This window comes from Heloderma suspectum, chromosome 7 (assembly GCF_057233095.1).
Source record: "Heloderma suspectum isolate Gila_16-S chromosome 7, 16-S_ref, whole genome shotgun sequence".
Classification (NCBI taxonomy): domain Eukaryota; kingdom Metazoa; phylum Chordata; class Lepidosauria; order Squamata; family Helodermatidae; genus Heloderma; species Heloderma suspectum.
Genome location: NC_139464.1, coordinates 39701812 through 39723020, shown reverse-complemented (window position 1 = coordinate 39723020; position 21209 = coordinate 39701812). Strand labels below are relative to the sequence as shown.

Here is a 21209-nt window from a genome sequence, read left to right as displayed (position 1 = left end):
GTCTCTCTCCAGTCTTGAAAACTACACCTACTCTCAGTCTATTTCCAAACACAATTTGAAGTGCTGGTTTCAACCTCTGAAGTTGTCAACTTCCGGTCGGAGCCATGTTGCCCTGGCAAGCGTCCTGCGGAGGCACCGCAGGTTGCCTCCTCAGCTTTTAAAAGGTTGAAAAACCTTTTCATCTTCCCCTGGAATTAAAAGGGGAAGCTAGAGTACCATCTGGAGAAGATCTTGGAAGAACAATTCCTTTTGCGGAGCAGCAGAAGAGCTGGACTCTAAGGTCAGTTTTCCGGAGCATCATCTACTCAAAGCTGTTTTGAAACGCCTATGTAATTAGGAGACTTCAGGGCTGACGAGCTCCAAAAGTATTAAAAATACCAACAATATCTGAGGACCTGCAAAATCTGTTGAAGTGACTGTTTGTGTGTAATTATGCTTACTTGCTTTCTTTATGGAAGAGGAGGATGGAAGCATCGAGGGGAAGGGAAAAAGCCATGGGACCACTGCCAACTCCCCCAACCCTTGGCAAAGGTTTCTAGAGATGCCGGAAATGTAGAGGAGTTGCTGGCTCTGATAAAAACTTTGTCTTCTCAATTAGCAGAACAGGCTAAGAGGCTGGATACAATCCAAGATTCTATTACTAACCTTCAAGGGGCTGTGGATCTAATTAGTAGCTCTTTGCAAAAGATGGAATTGAAGGTTAATGCTCTCCAAGACCAGGTGTCTGCGCAAGAGATGGCAATGCATGCCTCTCATAATATCCTGTCTGTGAGAATTTCCCAACTGGAGGCATATATTCGTAGAGCGAACCTGTGTATCCTTGGTATCAAAGATCCGCCTGCTGATAGCAGAGGGAGAACTTTTTGGGGGGCCAACAAGAGACAAAGTTATTTCCGGATTACACTAAAGAAATCGCTGACAAAAGAAGGCAATTTACCAAGTTGAGAAATCAGGCAAGACAAATGAATCTGCAATATCATATCAAATACGCTGCTATATTTTGCATTCTTTTTGAAGGCCAGATGAAAAAGTTTTTAAATCATGAAATGGCAGAGGCTTGGCTAGCTGGTGTTCAAAGCAAGCACAGGAGACATCTTCCTCAGCCTCATAAGCTGGGAACTTTTCAACTATTATTGTTTTTCGGATTTATTTGGGTTATAAGGTCCAGGCAGTACGCCAGTCCAGAGGACTGTTTACATATATCCCCCCTTTTTTTCCTCTTACTTACTCTTTTTTTATATTAGACATGATATACTGTATAATAAAATTCCTGTTTGTGTGTGTATAGATATGTGTACATTCATATATAGATTTAGAAATGACACTATCTAAAATATAGATAGTATAAAATATATTAGTGATTTGTTATTATTTATGCCTTTTAATTTCCTTCCCTTTTTATTATTATTACTATCATTATTATGAGACTTTGATTAGTAATATTTTTGGCTGGTTAAATTGTTAAGCTTTACTATTATACGTTAACTGAAGGGCAATACATGGTTATTGGAAATGAATTGTAGGCTTGCTCCCTTGCTATAAGACTGATGATATGATACTGAAATGTAAGATTGATTATCTATGCTGTACTGAATTGTAATATTGGCAATGTTATAGGTATAACTTTTAAGTAGAATGATACTTGAAGTTTGTGTGTAATGGAGTTTAAATTTAATCCTTTTAAGTAACTTTTTAATATTTTTTTCTTTTTCTTTCTTGCTTTCTTCTTCCTTTTCCTTCTGTTTTTTTTTTCTTTTTCGTTACTGCTGTGTCCTCCTAAGAATACTGTATTGTTGGAAACTGTAGATAATGACTAGGTTGTTGGTACTGTTTATTTCATTTATAAAGATAAACAATAGAATAAAAATATTTTAAAAAAACCCAACCTTTGAAGTTGTAACGCTAAAATCTTCTATGCACTTACCTGGGAGTAAGTCCAGTTTAACTCAATGGCACTTACTTCTGAGTAGACATGGATATGATTGCATTGTAAGTGACTTAGGACCTGGGTATCTTGAGCACTGTCTTCTCCCACAAAAGCCTGCCTATATATTATGATCAGTTTCAGAGGCTCTTCTCTGGATCCCATTCCCATTGGTAGCAAGGCAGGTGCTGACTGAAAACAGCCTTTTCAGTGGTGGAGCCCTGGCTTTGGAATTCTCTCGCCAGGGAGGTTCATCTGATGCAGAGTTTAACATTTCTTTGGCACCCAGTAAAAACTTTTTAATTTCTCTGGCTTTCCAGGTTTGAATTCTTACCTTCATTCCTTCCTGGTTATGCTATCTGTTTGCATTGTTTTACTGTTTTTTATTTTATGGTTATGGATTTTAATTTTGTTGTAAGCTGCTCCAAGAATCCTCTAGACTGAAAAGTGGGCTAGCAAACATTGTCAGTAAGTCAGTCAGTCAGTCTCTGGTGCTGGCAGTTATGAAGAAATAGCCCTTGCTAAATACTGAAACTGCGGAATGGATTTCGACACCGCATTTTACCGCCATGAAAATGCACTGGGAGAATTAAGAGGCAGTAAAATGGACTTTAACCCCCTCCCCTCTTATAGGGCACTTATTTTACCTATTCCTGGATGCTCAGCCACAATGTTCACACGATATTCCTTACAGAATACTTGGTAGGCAGACATGTTTTTCTTCTTTGGCTAATAACAAACAGGGCGGGAGGAAGAGAAAATAATACTTTACAATACATTGCTAGTATCAATTGCATTCTAGCTCCTACACAAATGTCAGAAGAAAGATCTCTGGCGCTATCCTTCAGAAGTTAGTGGGTTGCTTTCAAACCACTTTTCTCTATGGTGTATGTTAGCTAGCTACTTTTACAAAAATACAGCTATAGAATAAATTGGTAATGTTATTCAGAAGTCAAACATCTTCTGGACAAAAATGGAAATCTCTCAAAGATATATTATTTCTGGTTGTTTGCAGTTCAAGGGTTTGCTATTTCTATATCTGGTTCCCCACCCCCCAAACAGCAGTTAACATGTGAACACTAACTACAGGAAACATTTGGAAAAAGAGTGAATTCTGACTCCAGATCTGGGTCTGCAAAAAACATGCTGCCCCCACCCCTACCCGTCAATTAGAAAAATAACGTCAATAACTGCTATTACCCACTGTTTCTGCAACTGCTTTTTACCTTTTCTTTCTCCAGTTTCTCAGCCTTCTCTTTTTCTTCTTTCTTCTTCTTTTTCTCGCTCTGGCCATCTGTATGGAAAACAGGTGGTGGTGGCGGCAGTGCTGGGGGAGGGGGAGGGGGAGGAGCAGGAACAGCAAACTGTGCACTGGTTGGAGAGACTGGTAGTGGAGCCATTACTTCTCCTCCCGCCAATGAAGAAGAAAGCCCAGAACTCCTCTTAGATTTGGAGTGCTTCTTCTCCTTGTGTTTCTCCTTATCTTTCTTTTTTTTACTCTTCTTTGATTTCTTCTTTTTCTTTATCTCCCGGTACGAATCATCAATGACTAGCTCTCCAGCTTCCAGCTCACCTCCAGAGGAGGAACCAGATTCCAGCTGGGGTTCCAGGCCTGAGAGCTCAAACTCACTGCTTTGGCCTTCTGGGAAAAGGGGTGTGTCTGGACTGAAGCTCTCGGCAACTGGAGGGGGATGCGAGTCGGGAGGTGGTTTGTGCTTCTTACGGGATGATTTCAGGAAGCCATGCGTGTCGTGATTTGGGAGGAGCGAGCCTTGATCGTCCCGAGCTGACTTTCTGGAGGATTTTTTGGTTGTTGCTGAATGTGGGAAAGGCTCCTCTGATGGGCTTCCTCCCTTCTCTTTCGGTGACAGGATGAGTTTCATCTTTAAGCCATCAGGCTCACGCAAGGTCAGCATTTCGGTGTTCGCATAGGGGGGCTTTGTCTTTTTGGACTTGTGGGAAGTGCCATCATCCAAGGGCAGGTCGCTGCTGCTCCCACTCAGCTTTTTCTTGTGGTGCTCCTTCTTGCCCTCTGAAGAGCCAGAGGCAGGGAATGAAGAATGGGAAGATTTTTCAGATGGCCTTTTAGAGGACTTGGAGCCTGTGGCCAAAGGGGAGGTGATTGCCTTCAACAGATCCATGGCGGTATCAGCAGAGGGTGGACTCGGCACTATCTTCTTCTTCTTTTTCGAAGTCAACTCCAAAGGCAGGGATAGCTCAAAAGGAGAAAGGTCTGAAAGTGTCCAGAAGAGAAGGATCAAAAAAGGGACATCCACACCAAATATCAAACATAGCTTCATCTACACACCATAACTTCAGGGTCTTGTGTCAGGGGAGCCAGCTGGGAGGCTTCAGGATGACATTTTTCTCCGTATCTTATAATACTAGAACCCATAAAGCTGATTGGTGGGAGATTCAGGACAAATAAAAGGAAGGACTTCTTAATTTGGATGGCTTTAAAAGGGGATTAGACAAATTCCTGGAGGAGAAGGCTATCAATGGCTATTAGTCCTAATGGCTATGTGCTACCGCCAGTATCAGAATAAGTATGCCTATGTACACCATTTGCTGGGGAACATGGGTGGGAGGGTGGTGTTGCACTCATATCCTGCTTGTGAGTTTCACCACAGGCAGTTGGTTGGACACTATATGAACACAATGCTAGACTAGATGGACCTTGGTCTTATCCAGCATGGTGCTTCTTGTGTTCAACAGTGATCCTTAAGAGGTATTTAGCTCTGGGGCTACTACAGTGATGGACAACATTTTTGCCCCAAAGGTGACATACAATGCCAGATTGGGGGCCGTAGACGCAAGCGTGCACAGACGCAGACACATACTCACTCTTTCCTTCCTCTCACACACATGTCCTGACCGAGACTACTGGGAGGGATTTGTATGGCCTCTTTGCCAGCACGATCAGGCTGTTAGAAGCCTGACAATGCTGGGGAAGAGGAAGGTGGAGAGAGTCATCCCTGCACACCCTCATCGCTAGTAGAGGTGCCTGTGTGTGTTTGTAATTTGGGGTGGAGCGGTGGCACTGGACACCCATGGCAGGGCGTACAGGCAGCTTCCGAGGGTCACATGCAGCCCATGGGTTGCCCATCCATGAGCTACTACCTGCTAAGCTCTATCCTAGAGTGCATCCATTTTAGTTGGTTATTTTATTATGCATTTATTTTATTCATACAATTTATACACCATCCTATAAGTCATGTTGTCAGTGTGGCCTGCAGAGATTAAATTTTGCTTTGTTTGTAGTGGTTTTTAAAAAAGAAACAAACATTAAAACACATATTGCAAACAAAACAATCTACAATGTTATTATAAAACCACAAATCACTTTAAATTATAAAACCACAAATCACTTTAAGGGAGCAATCCTATGGCCCCTAGACATTTTTTTAGGGGCCATAATGGGGAGTTGGAGATCTGACTGCTCTCCCCCATCCCCTTGCAGCTGGTGCAGAAGGAACCACCCTGTCTGGCCTCTGAGGCTGGAAAATCAATCCCGGAGATGGGGGAAAGGGGGTGTTCTAGTAGGCAGGGAGGGGAGGAGACTTGAGAGGCCAGGATACAAGCTAGCCAGAGCCTCTTCTAGCCTCCTTCCTTCCCCCTCTGAAGTGTTGTTGCTAGAAGGGCAAAAAAGCCCATCTAGCAAACAACACACCGATTGGAGGACGGGGAATCAAAGATTGCCTCCGTCACTCCTCCCACCCTGTTGGCTTCCATCTTGCAAGGGCACAACCCGTAGGAATGTGCTCTAAATAAAGAGGTGAAGAAAAGAAACCTTGCAGCAACAGATCAATTTCAAACTGAGGGCAGAGGAATGAATCCACAAAGTTATAATAGTATAAAACTGTAACATAGTTAAAAGGTCAGGGAAAACTAAAAAGGTCTTTGCCAGGACCCGAAAAGATATTAAAGTAGATGCCAGGCAGGCCTCTCTGGGGAAGGCCTTCCAAAGCCAAGGAGCCACTACAAAAAAGGCCCTTTCTCTCATACCCACCTGCCATACCTCATGAAGTGGGGACACTCAGAGAAGGGCCTCAGATGACAATCTCAAGATGGGTACATGCGAGGAGATCCTTCAGATACCAAGGCCCTAAACTATGAATGGCTTTAAAGGTCAAAAGCAGCACTTTGAATTGGGCCCAGAAATGGAGATTATGAAGTTACTAGCATAATATGTTCACATCATCCAGTCCAATCAGTAATCTAGAAGCCATATTTTATATCAACTAAAATTTCCACACTGTTTTCAAAGGCAGCCCCACATATAGCACATTGCACTAATCCAATTATAATTTGTGATGCTGGAAGATGAGGCAAACATATGTATTTTAAGAGGCTATTTTGTTTCTGGTGTATTAGTATAAAAAGGAACCTAAAGGGAAATGTTAACAATGGCTTTTCCCTTGAAATCTGTAAGATCTCTTTTACTTCTCTGTGTATCTCAAAAAGGGGCCAATTTGGGAAACTCACACACACACACTACACACATATAGTTTAGGGCTCAATCCTATGCATGTTTAGACAGAAAAAAGTCCTACAACTCCCAGCATTCCCCAGCCAGCATGGCTGGCTGGGGAATGCCAGATGTTGTAAGACTTTTTCTATCTAAATATGTATAGGATTTCTCCATTAATTAATCAGTTTCAATGGCAAATTATTAATCATCTGGAATTCCAGTAATAAAAACATATTTTCTCCCTCCTCCCCTGTAACACAGCAAAACATTCCAAGCTAATCATATGAGTTATTATATTTATAATCCCTTTGCAGTCAAGATCAGCTTCCAAAGCATTTTGCAATAATAATCCATCACACGATGCAACATAGTTAAATGTGTGTGGCGGCTGGGGGCGAGAACAGAAAGAGGGGAGGATGTTTGCAGCTCACTGTTCCGGCTACATCTTTTTCTCCCCTCTTGTGTTATGAGTTGCTCTTGCCATAGCCTGCTTGACTAGCATATTCCTTCTCTGCATTCTTAACTATAGCCAACCAATTACCCTTCAAAAAAGCCACAATCAGTATTCTGACGATTGCAGAGAGATGTGCAACGTTTGTGAAGGGAAGACTGAGGAGAGATACGATAGTGCTCTTCAAGTACTTGAAAAGTTGTCAAAGACAGGAAGGCCAGAATATCTTCTCGATCATCCCAGAGTGCAGGACACAGAGTAACAGGCTCAAGTGGCAGGAAGCCAGATTCTGGCTGAACATCAGGACAAACCTCCTGACTGTTAGAGCAATACGACAATGGAACCAATTACCTAGGGAGGTGGTGGGCTCTCCCACACTGGAGGCATTCAAGATGAAGCTGGACAGCCATCTATCAGGGATGCTTTGACTTAGATTCCTGCACTGAGCAGGGGGTTGGACTCAATGGTCTTATGTTGTTGTTGTTGTTCAGTCGTTCAGTCGTGTCCGACTCTTCGTGACCCCATGGACCATAGCACGCCAGGCCTTCCTGTCCTGCGCTCTCTCCCGGAGCGTGCTCAAGTTCATATTCATTGCATCCGTGATGCTATCTAGCCATCTCATCCTCTGCCGTCCCCTTCTCCTTTGGCCTTCAGTCTTTCCCAGCATCAGGGCCTTTTCCAGGGAGTTTTCTCTTCGCATTAGGTGGCCAAAATATTGGAGCTTCAGCTTCATTATCTGTCCTTCCAATGAGCACTCAGGGTTGATTTCCTTTAGGATGGACTGATTTGACCTCCTTGCAGTCCAGGGGACTCGTAAGAGTCTTCTCCAGCACCACAGTTCGAAAGCATCAATTCTTCGGCGCTCAGCCTTCCTTATAGTCCAGCTCTCACAGCCATACATTACTACTGGGAAAACCATAGCTTTGATTAGATGGACCTTTGTCGGCAAGGTGATGTCTCTGCTTCTTACTATGCTGTCTAGGTTTGCCATAGCTTTCCTCCCAAGGAGCAAGCGTCTTTTAATTTCATGGCTACAGTCACCGTCTGCGGTGATCTTGGAGCCCAAGAAAGTAAAATCTGTCACTGCTTCCATTTCTTCCCCTTCTATATGCCAGGAAGTGATGGGGCCAGATGCCATGATCTTCGTTTTTTTAATGTTGAGTTTCAAACCAGCTTTTGCACTCTCCTCTTTCACCCTCAACAAGAGGCTCTTGAGATCCTCTTCGCTTTCTGCCATTAGGGTGGTATCGTCTGCATATCGGAGGTTGTTGATAATTCTCCCAGCAATCTTAATTCCGACCTCTGATTCATCCAACCCGGCATTTCTCATGATGTACTCTGCATATAAGTTAAATAAGCAGGGTGACAATATGCAGCCTTGTCGTACTCCTTTCCCAATTTTGAACCAATCGGTTGTTCCATGTCTGCTTCTTACTGTTGCTTCTTGACCCTCGTACAGGTTTCTCAGGAGACAGGTAAGGTGGTCTGGTACTCCCATCACTTTAAGAATTTGCCACAGTTTGTTGTGATCCACACAATCAAAGGCTTTAGCGTAGTCAATGAAGCAGAAATAGACGTTTTTCTGGAATTATCTTGCTTTCTCCATGATGCAGCGAATGTTGGCGATTTGATCTCTAGTTCCTCTGCCTCTTCGAAACCCAGCTTGTACTTCCGGTAGTTCTCGGTTCGCATACTGCTGAAGCCTAGCTTGTAGGATTTTGAGCATCACCTTGCTGGCATGTGAAATGAGCGCAATTGTGCGGTAGTTTGAACACTCTTTGGCATTGCCCTTCTTTGGAATTGGAATGTAAACTGACCTTTTCCAGTCTTGCGGCCATTGTTGAGTGTTCCAAATTTGTTGGCATATTGAATGCAGCACTTTAACAGCATCATCTTTTAGGATTTTAAATAGCTCGGCTGGAATACTGTCATCTCCGCTAGCTCTGTTGTTACTAATGCTTCCTAAGGCCCACTTGACTTCACTCTCTAGGATGCCCGGCTCAAGTTCAGTGACCGCACTATCATGGCTATCAGGGACATTCAGATCTTTCCTGTATAGTTCATAGAATCATAGAATCATAGAATAGTGGGGTTGGAAGGGGCCTACAAGGCCATCGAGTCCAACCCCCTGCTCAATGCAGGAATCCAAGTCAGAGCATCCCTGACAAATGGCTGTCCAGCCTCGTCTTAAAGGCCTCCAGTGTGGGAGAGCCCACCACCTCCCCAGGTAATTGGTTCCATTGCCGTATTGCTCTGACACTCAGGAAGTTTTTCCTGATGTTCAGCCGGAATCTGGCTTCCTGTAACTTGAGCCCATTATTCCGTGTCCTGCACTCTGGGATGATCAAGAAGAGATCCTGGCCTTCTTCTCTGTGACAACCTTTCAAGTACTTGAAGAGTGCTATCATATCTCCCCTCAGTCTTCTCTTCTCAAGGCTAAACATGCCCAGTTCTTTCAGTCTCTCTTCATAGGGCTTTGTTTCCAGTCCCCTGATCATCTTTGTTGCCCTCCTTTGAACCCTCTCCAGCTTGTCTGCATCCTTCTTAAAGTGTGGTGCCCAGAACTGGACACAGTACTCCAGATGAGGCCTAACCAGTGCTGAGTAGAGGGGAACTAGTACTTCCCGGGATTTGGAAGCGATGCTTCTATTAATGCAGCCCAAAAGAGCATTGGCCTTTTTTGCAGCCACATCACATTGTTGGCTCATATTCAGCTTGTGATCGACGACAATTCCAAGATCCTTCTCGCTCGTAGTGTGGTTGAGCCACGTATCCCCCATCTTGTAACTGTGCATTTGGTTTCTTTTTCCTAGGTGCAGAACTTGGCATTTGTCCCTATTAAATGCCATTCTGTTGTTTTCTGCCCAGCGCTCCAGTCTATCCAGATCACTTTGAATTTTGTTTCTGTCTTCCAAAGTATTAGCTATCCCTCCCAATTTTGTGTCATCTGCAAATTTGATCAGCATTCCCTGCACCTCCTCCTCCAAGTCATTAATAAAAATGTTGAAGAGCACTGGGCCCAGGACTGAGCCCTGCGGTACCCCGCTCGTTACCTCTCCCCAGCTTGAGAAGGTCCCATTGATAAGCACTCTTTGAGTCCGATTCTGTAGCCAACTGTGGATCCACATGATCGTTGTTTCATCTAGCCCACTTCGAGCAAGTTTGCTCATCAGGATATCATGGGGCACTTTGTCGAAAGCTTTGCTGAAGTCGAGGTATATGATGTCTACAGCATTCCCACGGTCTACAAGGGAGGTGACTTGATCAAAAAATGAGATCAGATTTGTCTGGCAGGACTTGTTTTTGACAAATCCATGTTGGCTTCGAGTAATCACGGCATTGTTGTCAAGGTGCTTCCAGATGGATTGCTTTATGATCTGCTCCAGAATTTTCCCAGGGATTGATGTCAGACTGACTGGTCTGTAGTTCCCAGGTTCCTCCTTTTTACCCTTTTTGAAGATAGGGACAACGTTAGCCCTCCTCCAGTCATCTGGCACTTCCCCGGTCCTCCATGATTTCTCAAAGAGAATAGACAGCGGTTCTGAGAGTTCTTCTGCCAGTTCCTTTATTACTCTAGGATGCAGTTCATCTGGCCCTGGAGATTTGAACTCATTCAAAGTAATGAGGTGTTCCTTGACCATATGCCTGTCGATCTCAAGCTGCAATCCTGCCCCTTCAGCCTGTACTTCGCCTTTGCCAGGGGGGTCATAGACCCTCTTTTGGGAGAAGACTGAGCCAAAGTAGGAATTGAGCACCTCTGCCTTTTCTTTGTCATCTGTTATCATTTTGCCATCCTTATTTAATAGCTGAACAACCATTTCTTTCCTCTGCCTTTTACTATGCACGTAGCTGAAGAAAGCCTTTTTGTTGTTTTTAGCATCCCTCGCTAACCTCACCTCGTTCTCCGCTTTAGCCTTCCTGACGCCATCCCTGCAATTCTGTGCTACCTGCCTGTACTCTTCCTTTGTTACTTGGCCTTCTTTCCACTTCTTATATGTGTCCTTTTTTGTTTTCAGGTCATCCCTAAGCTTTTTGTGAAGCCACATTGGCTTCTTCTGTTGTCTTCCACCTTTTCTTCTTGTTGGAATTGTTTGTGATTGTGCCTTGAGAATTTCCTTTTTTAAAAGTTCCCACCCATCTTGGACTCCTTTTCTCGCTAGCATTGTTTGCCATGGGACCTTACTGATCATTGTTCTGAGTTTATTAAAATCAGCTTTCCTAAAATCCAGGGTACGCGTTTGAGTACACTCGGCTTTTGCTTCCCTTAGAACCAAGAACTCAAGTACAACATGGTCGCTTTCCCCCAGAGTTCCTGTAACTGCTACTTTATCCACTAAGTCATCTCTGTTGGTTAGGATCAAGTCAAGGATAGCCGATCCTCTAGTTCCTTCCTCTACTTTCTGTAGGAGGAAGTTATCCGCCACACAAGTCAGGAATTTCCTGGAGGGGCCATGTTTTGCAGAATTTGTCTCCCAACAAATATCGGGGAAATTGAAGTCCCCCATTACTACTACATCATGCTTCCTTAAAACATTGGCTATTTGCTTTTCAAAAGTTTCATCCTTGGCTTCTCCTTGATTGGGTGGCCGGTAGTAGACTCCGACCATCAGGTTCCTTTTATTCTTTGCTCCATTTATTTCAACCCAGATGCTCTCGATGGGGCTACCAAGCTCCTCCTCCTGTATTTCTGTGCAGAGATATGTATTTTTCACATACAGTGCAACCCCGCCTCCCTTTCTGTTCCTCCTGTTCTTTTTGAACAAGTTATATCCTTCAACTGCTGTATTCCAGTCATGAGAGTCATCCCACCAAGTCTCAGTTATACCTATCAAGTCATAATTTCCCTCCTGTATTAAGAGTTCAAGTTCATTCTGTTTGTTTCCCATACTCTGGGCATTAGTATATAGACATCGAAGACCATGTGCTTCATAGTCTGGCTTTCTTCCTACATGTGTCTGAAGACTATTATTGGGAGCTATCAGCGCTGTTCTCTCCATTGCAGTGCATGCGCCTACGTCCATTGTTACCCCCAACATTACATCTCCCTTCCCCGTAGGATTCAGTTTAAAGCCCTCCTGATGAAGTTCTTCATGCTGTGGCCAAACACATTCTTCCCAGCCTTTGTGAGGTGCAACCCATCCCTAGCCAACAGCCCATCTTCCAGGAAGTATAGCCCGTGGTCCCAGAATCCAAATCTCTCTCGTCGGCACCACCTTCGTAGCCAGTCATTCACCCGGAGTATTTTTCGTTCCCTTTCTATCCCTCTTCTAACTACTGGAAGGATGGATGAGAAAACTATCTGGGCCCCAAAGTTCTTGAGTTTCCTTCCCAAAGCTTCAAAGTCTGACGTGATCTCTTCGTAGCTCCGCTTGGCGGTATCATTTGTTCCCACATGGATGAGAAGAAAGGGATACCTGTCAGTGGGCTTTATGAGTGCAGGCAACCTTTCAGTCACGTCTCTAATCTGTCCTCCCGGGAGACAACATACCTGGCGAGTCCACGGGTCTTCGCGACATACTTGGGTCTCGATCCCACGCAGCAAGGAGTCTCCCACTACTACCACTCTTCTCTTCTTCTTCTTGTAGGCCTGGGTTTCATCGCCTCTGTTTGACTGACCTTTAGCCTCTTGCTCACTCTCATGCAGGTTCCCCTGTGATTCTTCCTCTGCAGGCTGTCCTCCAGTCTCATCTGCAAGTACCTGGAATCGGTTCCACAGCTCCACCGCTTCCACTGGTGCAGAGTGGCGTCTAGTTCTTCTTCTCCTAACTGTCACCGTTTTCCAAGGAGTATCCTCTACTCCATTTTTCTTCTCCTCAGCATTTTCCACTTCTGCCTCATCTTGCTGTTGCTCTTCAAGCTTCTGGTCTGCCCTTTGCTGCTGTAGTTCCCCCATTCTGTCCAAGAACTCTTCGTGTTCTCTTATTCCCCGGAGGGTTGACAGTCGCCGCTCCAGTCCACTTACTTTTTCCTCCAGCAGCGTGATCAACTTGCACTTGTTGCAGGTGTAGGCCATGTTGTTCTCAGGCAAGAAAACAAACATTGCACACACCTTGCAGGTCACCACCACTGGAGAGTCTTGTCCTTCCATAGCCCCTTTTCCCTTTTTGTGTCTAGCTTTGTGATTGTTCTAGACTAGCCTGTGCCTGCTCCTCTACTCAGTAGAGGTTAAAAGCAGAGTCCCACTGGTGTGGAAGTGTGTGTTACAAGACAAATAAATGGGAAAAAGTTAGTTAAAAAAAAATGTTAGGGGCCTCCCCCTTGACCTCCCCTGCCGAACTCCCCTGGCCAACTCCTGTTTGCTCCCCCTGTTCGGTCGCTCTCTGGGAGCTTGCCTGCTTCTGTAGTCCCTGGACCAGCTGGAGCAGCTTGCTCTGCTCTGCTCTGCTCAGCTGGGAGGCGGGAAACAGACTGAAGCTTCCCGCCCAGTCAGCTGCTGGGAGTACTCAGGCCACACCCCTCCAATTCAGTTGGAGCTCTCAGAAGCTCCTGGTGAGCTCACAGCCAGTCAGAAGGATAAAGGGCAGCGCCCTGGGCTTCCTGCAACCCACTTACCTCTTAGCCTCTGTCTCCTTTGTCTCTTCAACCACTGCAACTCCCCTGGCCAACTCCTGTTTGCTCCCCCTGTTCGCTCGCTCTGTTCGCTCGCTCTCTGGGAGCTTGCCTGCTTCTGTAGTCCCTGGACCAGCTGGAGCAGCTTGCTCTGCTCTGCTCAGCTGGGAGGCGGGAAGTTCTTCTGTGTATTCTTGCCACCTCTTCTTAATCTCATCTGCTTCTGTTAGGTCCCTGCCTTCTTTGTCCTTGATCATGCCCGTCTTTGCACAAAACGTTCCCTTGAGATCTCCAATTTTCTTGAAGAGATCTCTAGTCTTTCCCATTCTGTTGTTTTCCTCGATTTCTTTGCATTGTTCATTTAAGAAGGCCTTCTTGCCTCTCCTTGCTATTCTCTGGAACTCTGCATTCAGTTGGGTATATCTTCCCCTTTCTCCCTTGCTTTTCGCTTCCCTTCTTTCCTCAGCTACTTGTAAAGCCTCATCAGACAGCCACTTGGCTTTCTTGCATTTCTTTTTCTTTGGGATGGATTGAGTTGCTGCCTCCTGAACAATGTTACGGACCTCCGTCCATAGTTCCTCAGGCACTCTGTCTATCAGGTCTAATCCCTGAAATCTATTCCTCACCTCCACTGTATATTCATCAGGGATATGATTTAGGTCATACCTGAACGGTTTAGTGGTTTTCCCGACGTTCTTCAATTTAAGCCGAAATTTTGCAAGAAGCAGCTCATGATCTGAGCCACAGTCAGCTCCAGGTCTTGTTTTTACTGACTGTATGGAGCTTCTCCATCTTTGGCTGCAAAGGACATAATCAATCTGATTTCGATATTGACCATCTGGTGACGTCCATGTGTAGAGTCGCCTCTTGTGCTGTTGGAAAAGAGTGTTTGCTATGATCAGCATGTTCTCTTGGCAAAACTCTACTAGCTTTTGTCCTGCTTCATTTTGTACCCCAAGGCCATGCCTGCCTGTTATCCCGGTGATTTCTTGACTTCCTACTTTAGCATTCCAATCCCCTATAATGAAGAGGACATCTTTTTTTGGTGTTAGTTCTAGAAGGTGTTGTAGGTCTTCATAGAACCGATCAACCTCAGCTTCTTCGGCCTCAGTGGTTGGGGCATAGACTTGAATTACTGTGATGTTGAATGGTTTGCCTTGGATTCGTACTGAGATCATTCTATCATTTTTAAGATTGTACCCCAGTACTGCTTTTCCCACCCTTTTGTTGACTATGAGTGCTACTCCATTTCTTCTAAGGGATTCTTGCCCACAATAGTAGATATGATGGTCACCTGAATTAAATTCGCCCATGCCTGTCCATTTGAGTTCGCTGATTCCCAAGATGTCGATGTTCAATCTTGCCATCTCATGTTTGACCACCTCCAGCTTACCTTGATTCATTGATCTGACATTCCAGGTTCCTAAACAATATTGTTCTTTACAGCATCGGATTTTCTTTTCACCGCCAGACACATCCACAGCTGAGTGTCCTTTCGGGTTTGGCCCAGCCGCTTCACTCTTTCTGGCGCTACTTGGAAATACCCTCTGCTCTTCCCCAGTAGCATATTGGACACCTTCCGACCTGAGGGGCTCATCTTCCGGCGTCATCTCTTTTTGCCTTGTGATACGTTCCATGGGGTTTTCTTGGCAAGAATACTGGAGTGGGTTGCCATTTCCTTCTCCAGTGGACCACATTTTGTCAGAACTCTCTGCCATGACCTGTCCGTCTTGGGTGGCCCTGCACGGCATAGCTTATGGCTTCACTGAGTTACGCAAGCCCCTTCGCCACAACAAGGCAGTGATCCATGAAGGGGCAATGGTCTTATAGGCCCCTTCCAACCCTACTATTTTATGATTCTGTGCTGTAAAATACCCCTTATCTGTCAAGGCCTTTAATGTAAAGCAAGGGCAGGCAACCTGATGCCCGCATGGAAGGGCAACTTCCACAACATCATAGGAGTTGTGGACTACAACTCCCATAAACCCCAGCCAGCAAGCCCAACCGTCAGGGATTTTGAAGTCCAAAATATCTGGAGGGCACCTGGTTGCCTATCTTTGACTTAAAATATAGATATGTAACTCATATACCTGCCTTGCTTTTTTACCTGTTACCCCTCTCCCTTTAGATAGCAGGCTTTGAGGAACGGCCCTGCTTCTTATTTCACCTCCCTGAAGTACGAAGCATATTGATCAAGCCTTTTAAGTTCAATCAGGGTTTGATTGTATTGTCTGCCACCCTTACCTCTGTAACAGTAGTCATTGGAGGAATGCTTTCTCTTCTTATGAGACTCCGTTCCCAGCAAGAAGAGGTCACTCTCCTGCAAAATAGCAGAACATTTTTTTTAAAAAGAACAAGACAATGAAGGTATTTATATACTTGCTTTTCATACAGATGACTCTAGAAGTTATATCTGCTAGTAAATCTGTTCTCTATGACATTTTCAAAGCCCAGTTTTGGACTCTGAAAATGAAGATGGTCTGAAGAACCATTGGAATTTTGGAAAGTACACCAGAAAGAGAAAGCACGATTTTCCCACTTAAAAGTAGAAAATAACTTCTCCTATTTTTTTTTTTAAAAGCACAACAAAAATAATAATCTCTAGACTAATAGGAGAAATTTCAGCTCAAAGGGAATGCTTTGAAGAAAGGCTATCTTTCTTCAAAGATTAACATCCCCAAGGGATGTGTTAACATCCCCAAGGAACTAAATGACGTAGATCACACCTCGTTATTTTTCAGGCTATTTGCAGAACCAGGAAGACAACAATATATCTGTTTGCACTCCATTAACACTAAAGATGATCTACGCAGCCAAAAGCATGTACGTATTGTTTATCATGATCGTTCAATTTCTAATTCAAATGGCTGCTTTCACCACCTTTGCAATGGGAACTCCACAAAAAAAGAAAAGATTTTTGAAATGAACAGAAGATAAAAAGTTGCATTCATCACATCCTGGTTTCTAGAGACGGGCGACACCATTTATAGACCTAAAGAATCATAGGATCCTTCAAAAACAGAGAAAAATAAGACTTTTACATCTGGCTTATAAAGCCCTGAGAATCCTAAACTCTCAGTTCTTGGTATTTGGCATGTGGTATTTACTACTACAAAAATAGTGATGACCAGTAGCCTAGATCAGCCTTGTAAGTAAGTCCCCAAACGTTACTAGTCTGCAAAATAGTTTACTAGCCTGCTGGGAGATGGCAGAGGAAGGACAGAGAGCTGCACTTCTACGCTGGTCAAAGAGGAGGATTTCCCTCCTCTAGACGCATGGTTTCTATGGGTTGTATCCAATGTTAGTCTAACTTCCCATTCATTTCAATGGATCTTCTCTTAGTAGGACAAATACTGGATACAACCCTATGTTCCAGCCTGCATGGAAGTCTGTACACTTGCCGGCATGCAATTCCTGGTTCCCTGTGGCTACCACGCTCGTGCTTAAATATAAGTCTATATGGCTTTAAAAGGTAAGACAAATTAATATCTATCAGGCATAATAGCTACATAAAACCACTATGTATAGAGGCAATACACCTCCAAGTACCAGATGCTGATGACAAACAGAAGGTTGAAATCCATAATACCCTGCTTGTGAGCTTGTATGGGCAGCTGGATAGCCAAACTTGGAAACAGGATGCTTGGTCTGATTCAGCAAGGCAGCTTTTATTTTTAATGCCAACTTTTCTTCACATAATGGTGGCAGATGTCTCCCTTCATTTCACTGCCTATTATCTTTGAGAAAGCATGGAGGACGGGTGAAGTGCCAGATGACTGGAGGAGGGCTAATGTTGTCCCTGTCTTCAAAAAGGGTAAAAAGAAGGAACCTGGGAACTACAGACCAGTCAGTCTGGCATCAGTGCACCTAGGAAATAGAAACCAAATGCACAGTTACAAGATGTGGGATACTTGGCTCAACAACACTATAAGCGAGAAGGATCTTGGAATTGTTGTTGATCACAAGCTGAATATAAACCAACAATGAGATGTGGCTGCAAAAAAGGCAAATGCTATTTTGGGCTGCATTAATAGAAGTATAGCTTCCAAATCCCAGGACGTACTAGTTCCCCTCTACTCAGCACTGGTTAGGCCTCATCTGGAGTACTGTGTCCAGTTCTGGGAACTCCACTTTAAGAAGGATGCAGACAAGCTGGAGAGGGTTCAGAAGAGGGCAACAAAGATGATCAGGGGACTGGAAACAAAGCCGTATGAGGAGAGACTGAAAGAACTGGGCCTGTTTAGCCTTGAGAAAGAAGACTGAGGAGAGATATGATAGCGTTCTTCAAGTACTTGAAAAGTTGTCACAGAGAGGAAGGCCAGGATCTCTTCTTGATCATCCCAGAGTGCAAGACACGGAATAATGGGTTCAAGTTACAGGAAGCCAGATTCCGGCTGAACACCAGGAAAAACGTCCTGACTGTTAGAGCAATACAACAATGGACCCAGTTACCTAGGGAGGTGTTGGGCTCTCCCACACTGGAGGCATTCAAGATGAAGCTGGTCAGTCATCTATCAGGGATGCTTTGACTCAGATTGCTGCACTGAGCAGGGGGTTGGACTGAATGGTCTTGTAGGCCCCTTCCAACCCCACTATTCTATGATAAGAGAAGAACACTGAACAATCAACAAGTTTCTAAGAGAAGAACATTGAACAATCAACAGGTTTCTAAGCGAAGAACACTGAACAATCAACAGGTTTCGAATGCATTCCCAATTCAGTTACAGCCATTTTGACAGAGTTAGAATGGCAAACTTTTCCTATTCTCATCTCAGACTCTCTCACCTTCAGCCTCTTCTTTGAATTCTTCCTGACTTGAGCAGCTATCTCCTCCTCTTCCCGAAGTAGATCCTTGTAGGAACGTTTCTTCTCTCTCTGAGTTCTGCCTGCTACTAGTCCCACGTCATCAATTCGGTCACTCTCTAAGCTATCTGAGGAAGGAAATGTATTTAAGAAATAAACTCACTGCATGCTACCACAACAGTCACCATGGCCAAAGATAAAGCATGATGCACAAAAGGAAGCAAGCAAGCAAGCAAGCAAGCAAACACATACACACACACTAGCAGGATCTAAGCACTACGGTATACCACTGCTCCAAGCCTTTGGGCAGATGCACTGCGCTTTATGCTGCCACACAGAAGGCTGGAGTTTTATTCCTACTCTTAGTTTCCTCCCAGGAATAACAAGAACCAAAAAGGCTGCTCAACCAAATGAGGGCCTAGGGATCAGTGTTGTGCTGTGTAGAAGATCTGGATCCAGTGTCCAATCCAAAATTATTATTCCATGGAGCTGATGGGGTTGCGGAGTGCTGTTTGTAGCCAAGCCCAATAGTTAATCAGCACTCTGAACGATTGTTTGAGACTCGTGTTCCAATCCTGCTTCTTTCAAATCTCCAAGGATAAGGGAACTGGAATGCTGCAGAAACCCAATCCATGCAGGACAGTGGCTTTCTTTCCTAGTCTCTCACTCCATGGGCTGGGGATGGTACTCTCCCTGTAACACCTCTCAGATTATGAAACAATCCTACCTTCTTTTTTCTTGGAGTCATCATAAGCCATGGCGGTCCTGCAGGGGCCTGGGAATGTGTTGCCAGGTCTGGGCTCCTTCCCCCGTTCCCGTCTACAGGACAAGGTCTAAGAAACAGAGAATGAGAATAACCCTCCCATAAAGTGGAACCATAATGCAGAAAGGGATTGAAGATTTTAAGAATGAAATGAGAAGTAGAAAGATGAAGAAGTGTGCCTTATTGGCTTATCTTTACCGTTCAAAGATACCAGCACTCAAAGAAAGATGCCGAATTCAACAGGTGGTTAGATTTAGCTGATTTTCATATTAAAAAATGGGTGGGGTGTTTTTCTGTGTGGCCAACTAGCATGGCCACTAGTTTCAAACTGATTATGACCATGTTACGTATTTTGATCAAGCATAAGGACAATGATCAAATGGCTTTCTTCAGCTTTTGAAATGTTGTAAGAACTTTCAAAGAGTGAGATGGCATTAAATCTCATGTCTCTAAGCAAAGGGTGAAAAAGATTAGACACCCGGGTGTATGGGGTGTTGTGCATGCAGGAGGAGAAGTGTGAGAAATTTAGAATCACTCATTCTAAGATAAAATGCATTGACTGATCCAGCCTACCAGTCTTGTGTGATGCACAGTAATGGCAAACTTTAGGGAAGCTAGTGGTAGTGTGGCGACAGTAAGAATCATTCCCATATTCCCCACAGATGTTGTCCCGAGTACCAAATGGCAGAAGGGAAATGGGGAAGGGGAAAGGAGGGAAAAGTGGGGGAAAGAGGGAGAGAGAAGACTGAAAGAAGCAGTCCTTTTCCCAGGGCCTCTGCAGCATTTCCAGCCTCTGTCACCTCAGATGCTCAGGATTTCCTCAACCTGGTTCAGGAATGACAACTGGTTCAGGCAAGAGGGGCACTTGCCATTTCTGCTACTGCCAAATTCATTCTGCCTGTCAAACTGACAGGCACCAGCTAGCTGCATGATCAACATGCAACCTCCCCCAAAGCACAGTTGCAGGTTGTATTTTTGAGTCTCAAAATAACTTAAAAAATTCAGCTCCTGGATAAACGATTTATTTCTTTTTGCTGCTGCTGTTTCTACAAACAACAGTTTAAAAACCTATTTTTTCATGGCAGCCACAACACGCAAAACCAGAGCTGTGACGCTCTCGAGGAAGACAAATTTTCTTCGGTCCCCCTGCGCAGCAACCGGTGTGTTTCACAAATCGTGCAAGAAGACGAGACCCCTAGCAATTCTCTCAGCCATCCGAGATCGTCTTACTCATGAAAAGGGCAAACTACTGGATTCCGTTCCGGAAGGACAGACAGCAAATCTTGCATCCTGTGGCCACCGTGAAGGAAGAGCTGCCGGTTCAGGAGAACTCCCACCACCGTTAGCCCCGCAGCACACGGTCTATCTGGGGCCACCGGCATGCCCGGCAAACGCGCTAGCAAGAGCGAAGGCAGCCCAGAAAAGCCCTGCGGAACAAGACACGTCTCCGCTTCCGGAGGTGCTTACAGGCAGCGGGCAGCCCTCACGCAGACAGGCGGTAATCCGGCATAAAGGGCGGCTCCCCCGAACCGCGGCAATCGCCGTCGGGGACGGGGGGAGGCGGTTCAGGCGGCGTCGCCGGGCTTCTCTGAGGCGGGTCTCGCGAGGGCCCAAGGACCCCGGCGTTTCTCGCGAGATGGTAGGGGAGGGCCAAAATGTCGGGAGGGCCGGGATGGCGGGCTTCTCGCGAGATCTCACGCCGGGGCGATAAAAGGTTAGGGCTTCCGCGCGTATTTTCTCCTGGGCCGGCGGCTTCGGTGGCGAGTTGGGGAGTGGGCTGCAGGGGTCGGTTGCCCGCTCCGGGGTGGCTGTTGCACGGTAGGCCGTGGGCGGGGGCCTGGAGGTTGCCCGCCTTCGCCCTTCCTGGCGGCGTGTCTTGCCGCTGCCCGTCTTCTCCCAGACTCCCGTGTGGAAGGCGGGCCGCGGGGCGGCGTGAAGCGCTATGTTTGTGAGGTGCTGTAAGAGTCGCCCCCTCCTCACCGCGTGCGAGAGCCTTCCTGCCCCCCGACCGCCGCCGCAAGCCCCTGCTTTGCCGCTGTGTTAACGGCAACGCACCGCTACAATTATATCCACACGCGAGGCTTCGGACCGTTTTATTTAAGTATGACATTTATATCCCACCTTTCTTCCTCCTTAAAGAACCCAAGGCGTCGTACATTATCCCCTCCATTTTATCCTCGCAACAACAACCCTGTGAGGTAGGTTGGGCTGAGAGTCTGACTCGCCCAAAGTCACCCCGTGAACTTCC

General features: G+C 45.3%; 1 protein-coding gene across 7 annotated transcripts in view; it reads right to left on the bottom strand.

The window, feature by feature from the left end:
- HMGXB4 (HMG-box containing 4) overlaps nucleotides 1-20551 on the bottom strand; it is a 32879-nt gene extending 12328 nt beyond the window's left edge. For 4 of the 7 annotated variants that reach the window (XR_014784280.1, XM_084809694.1, XM_084809691.1 and 1 more), the window contains exons 1-5: nucleotides 18926-19048; nucleotides 18181-18326; nucleotides 15640-15715; nucleotides 3151-4157; nucleotides 2572-2653 (exon numbers count right to left, since the gene is read on the bottom strand). Coding sequence is in view for 6 of the 7 variants with exons in the window: in XM_084809694.1 (XP_084665820.1) it covers nucleotides 2572-2653; nucleotides 3151-4157; nucleotides 15640-15715; nucleotides 18181-18326; nucleotides 18926-18956 (1342 nt within the window). In the remaining variant the exon portion in view is untranslated. Of the gene's footprint in view, nucleotides 1-2571; nucleotides 2654-3150; nucleotides 4158-15639; nucleotides 15716-16984; nucleotides 17263-18180; nucleotides 18327-18925; nucleotides 19049-20191 lie in introns of those variants that run through there. The other 3 variants (XM_084809696.1, XM_084809692.1, XM_084809695.1) reach the window with 3 other exon arrangements.
- Nucleotides 20552-21209: the final 658 nt, after the last annotated feature.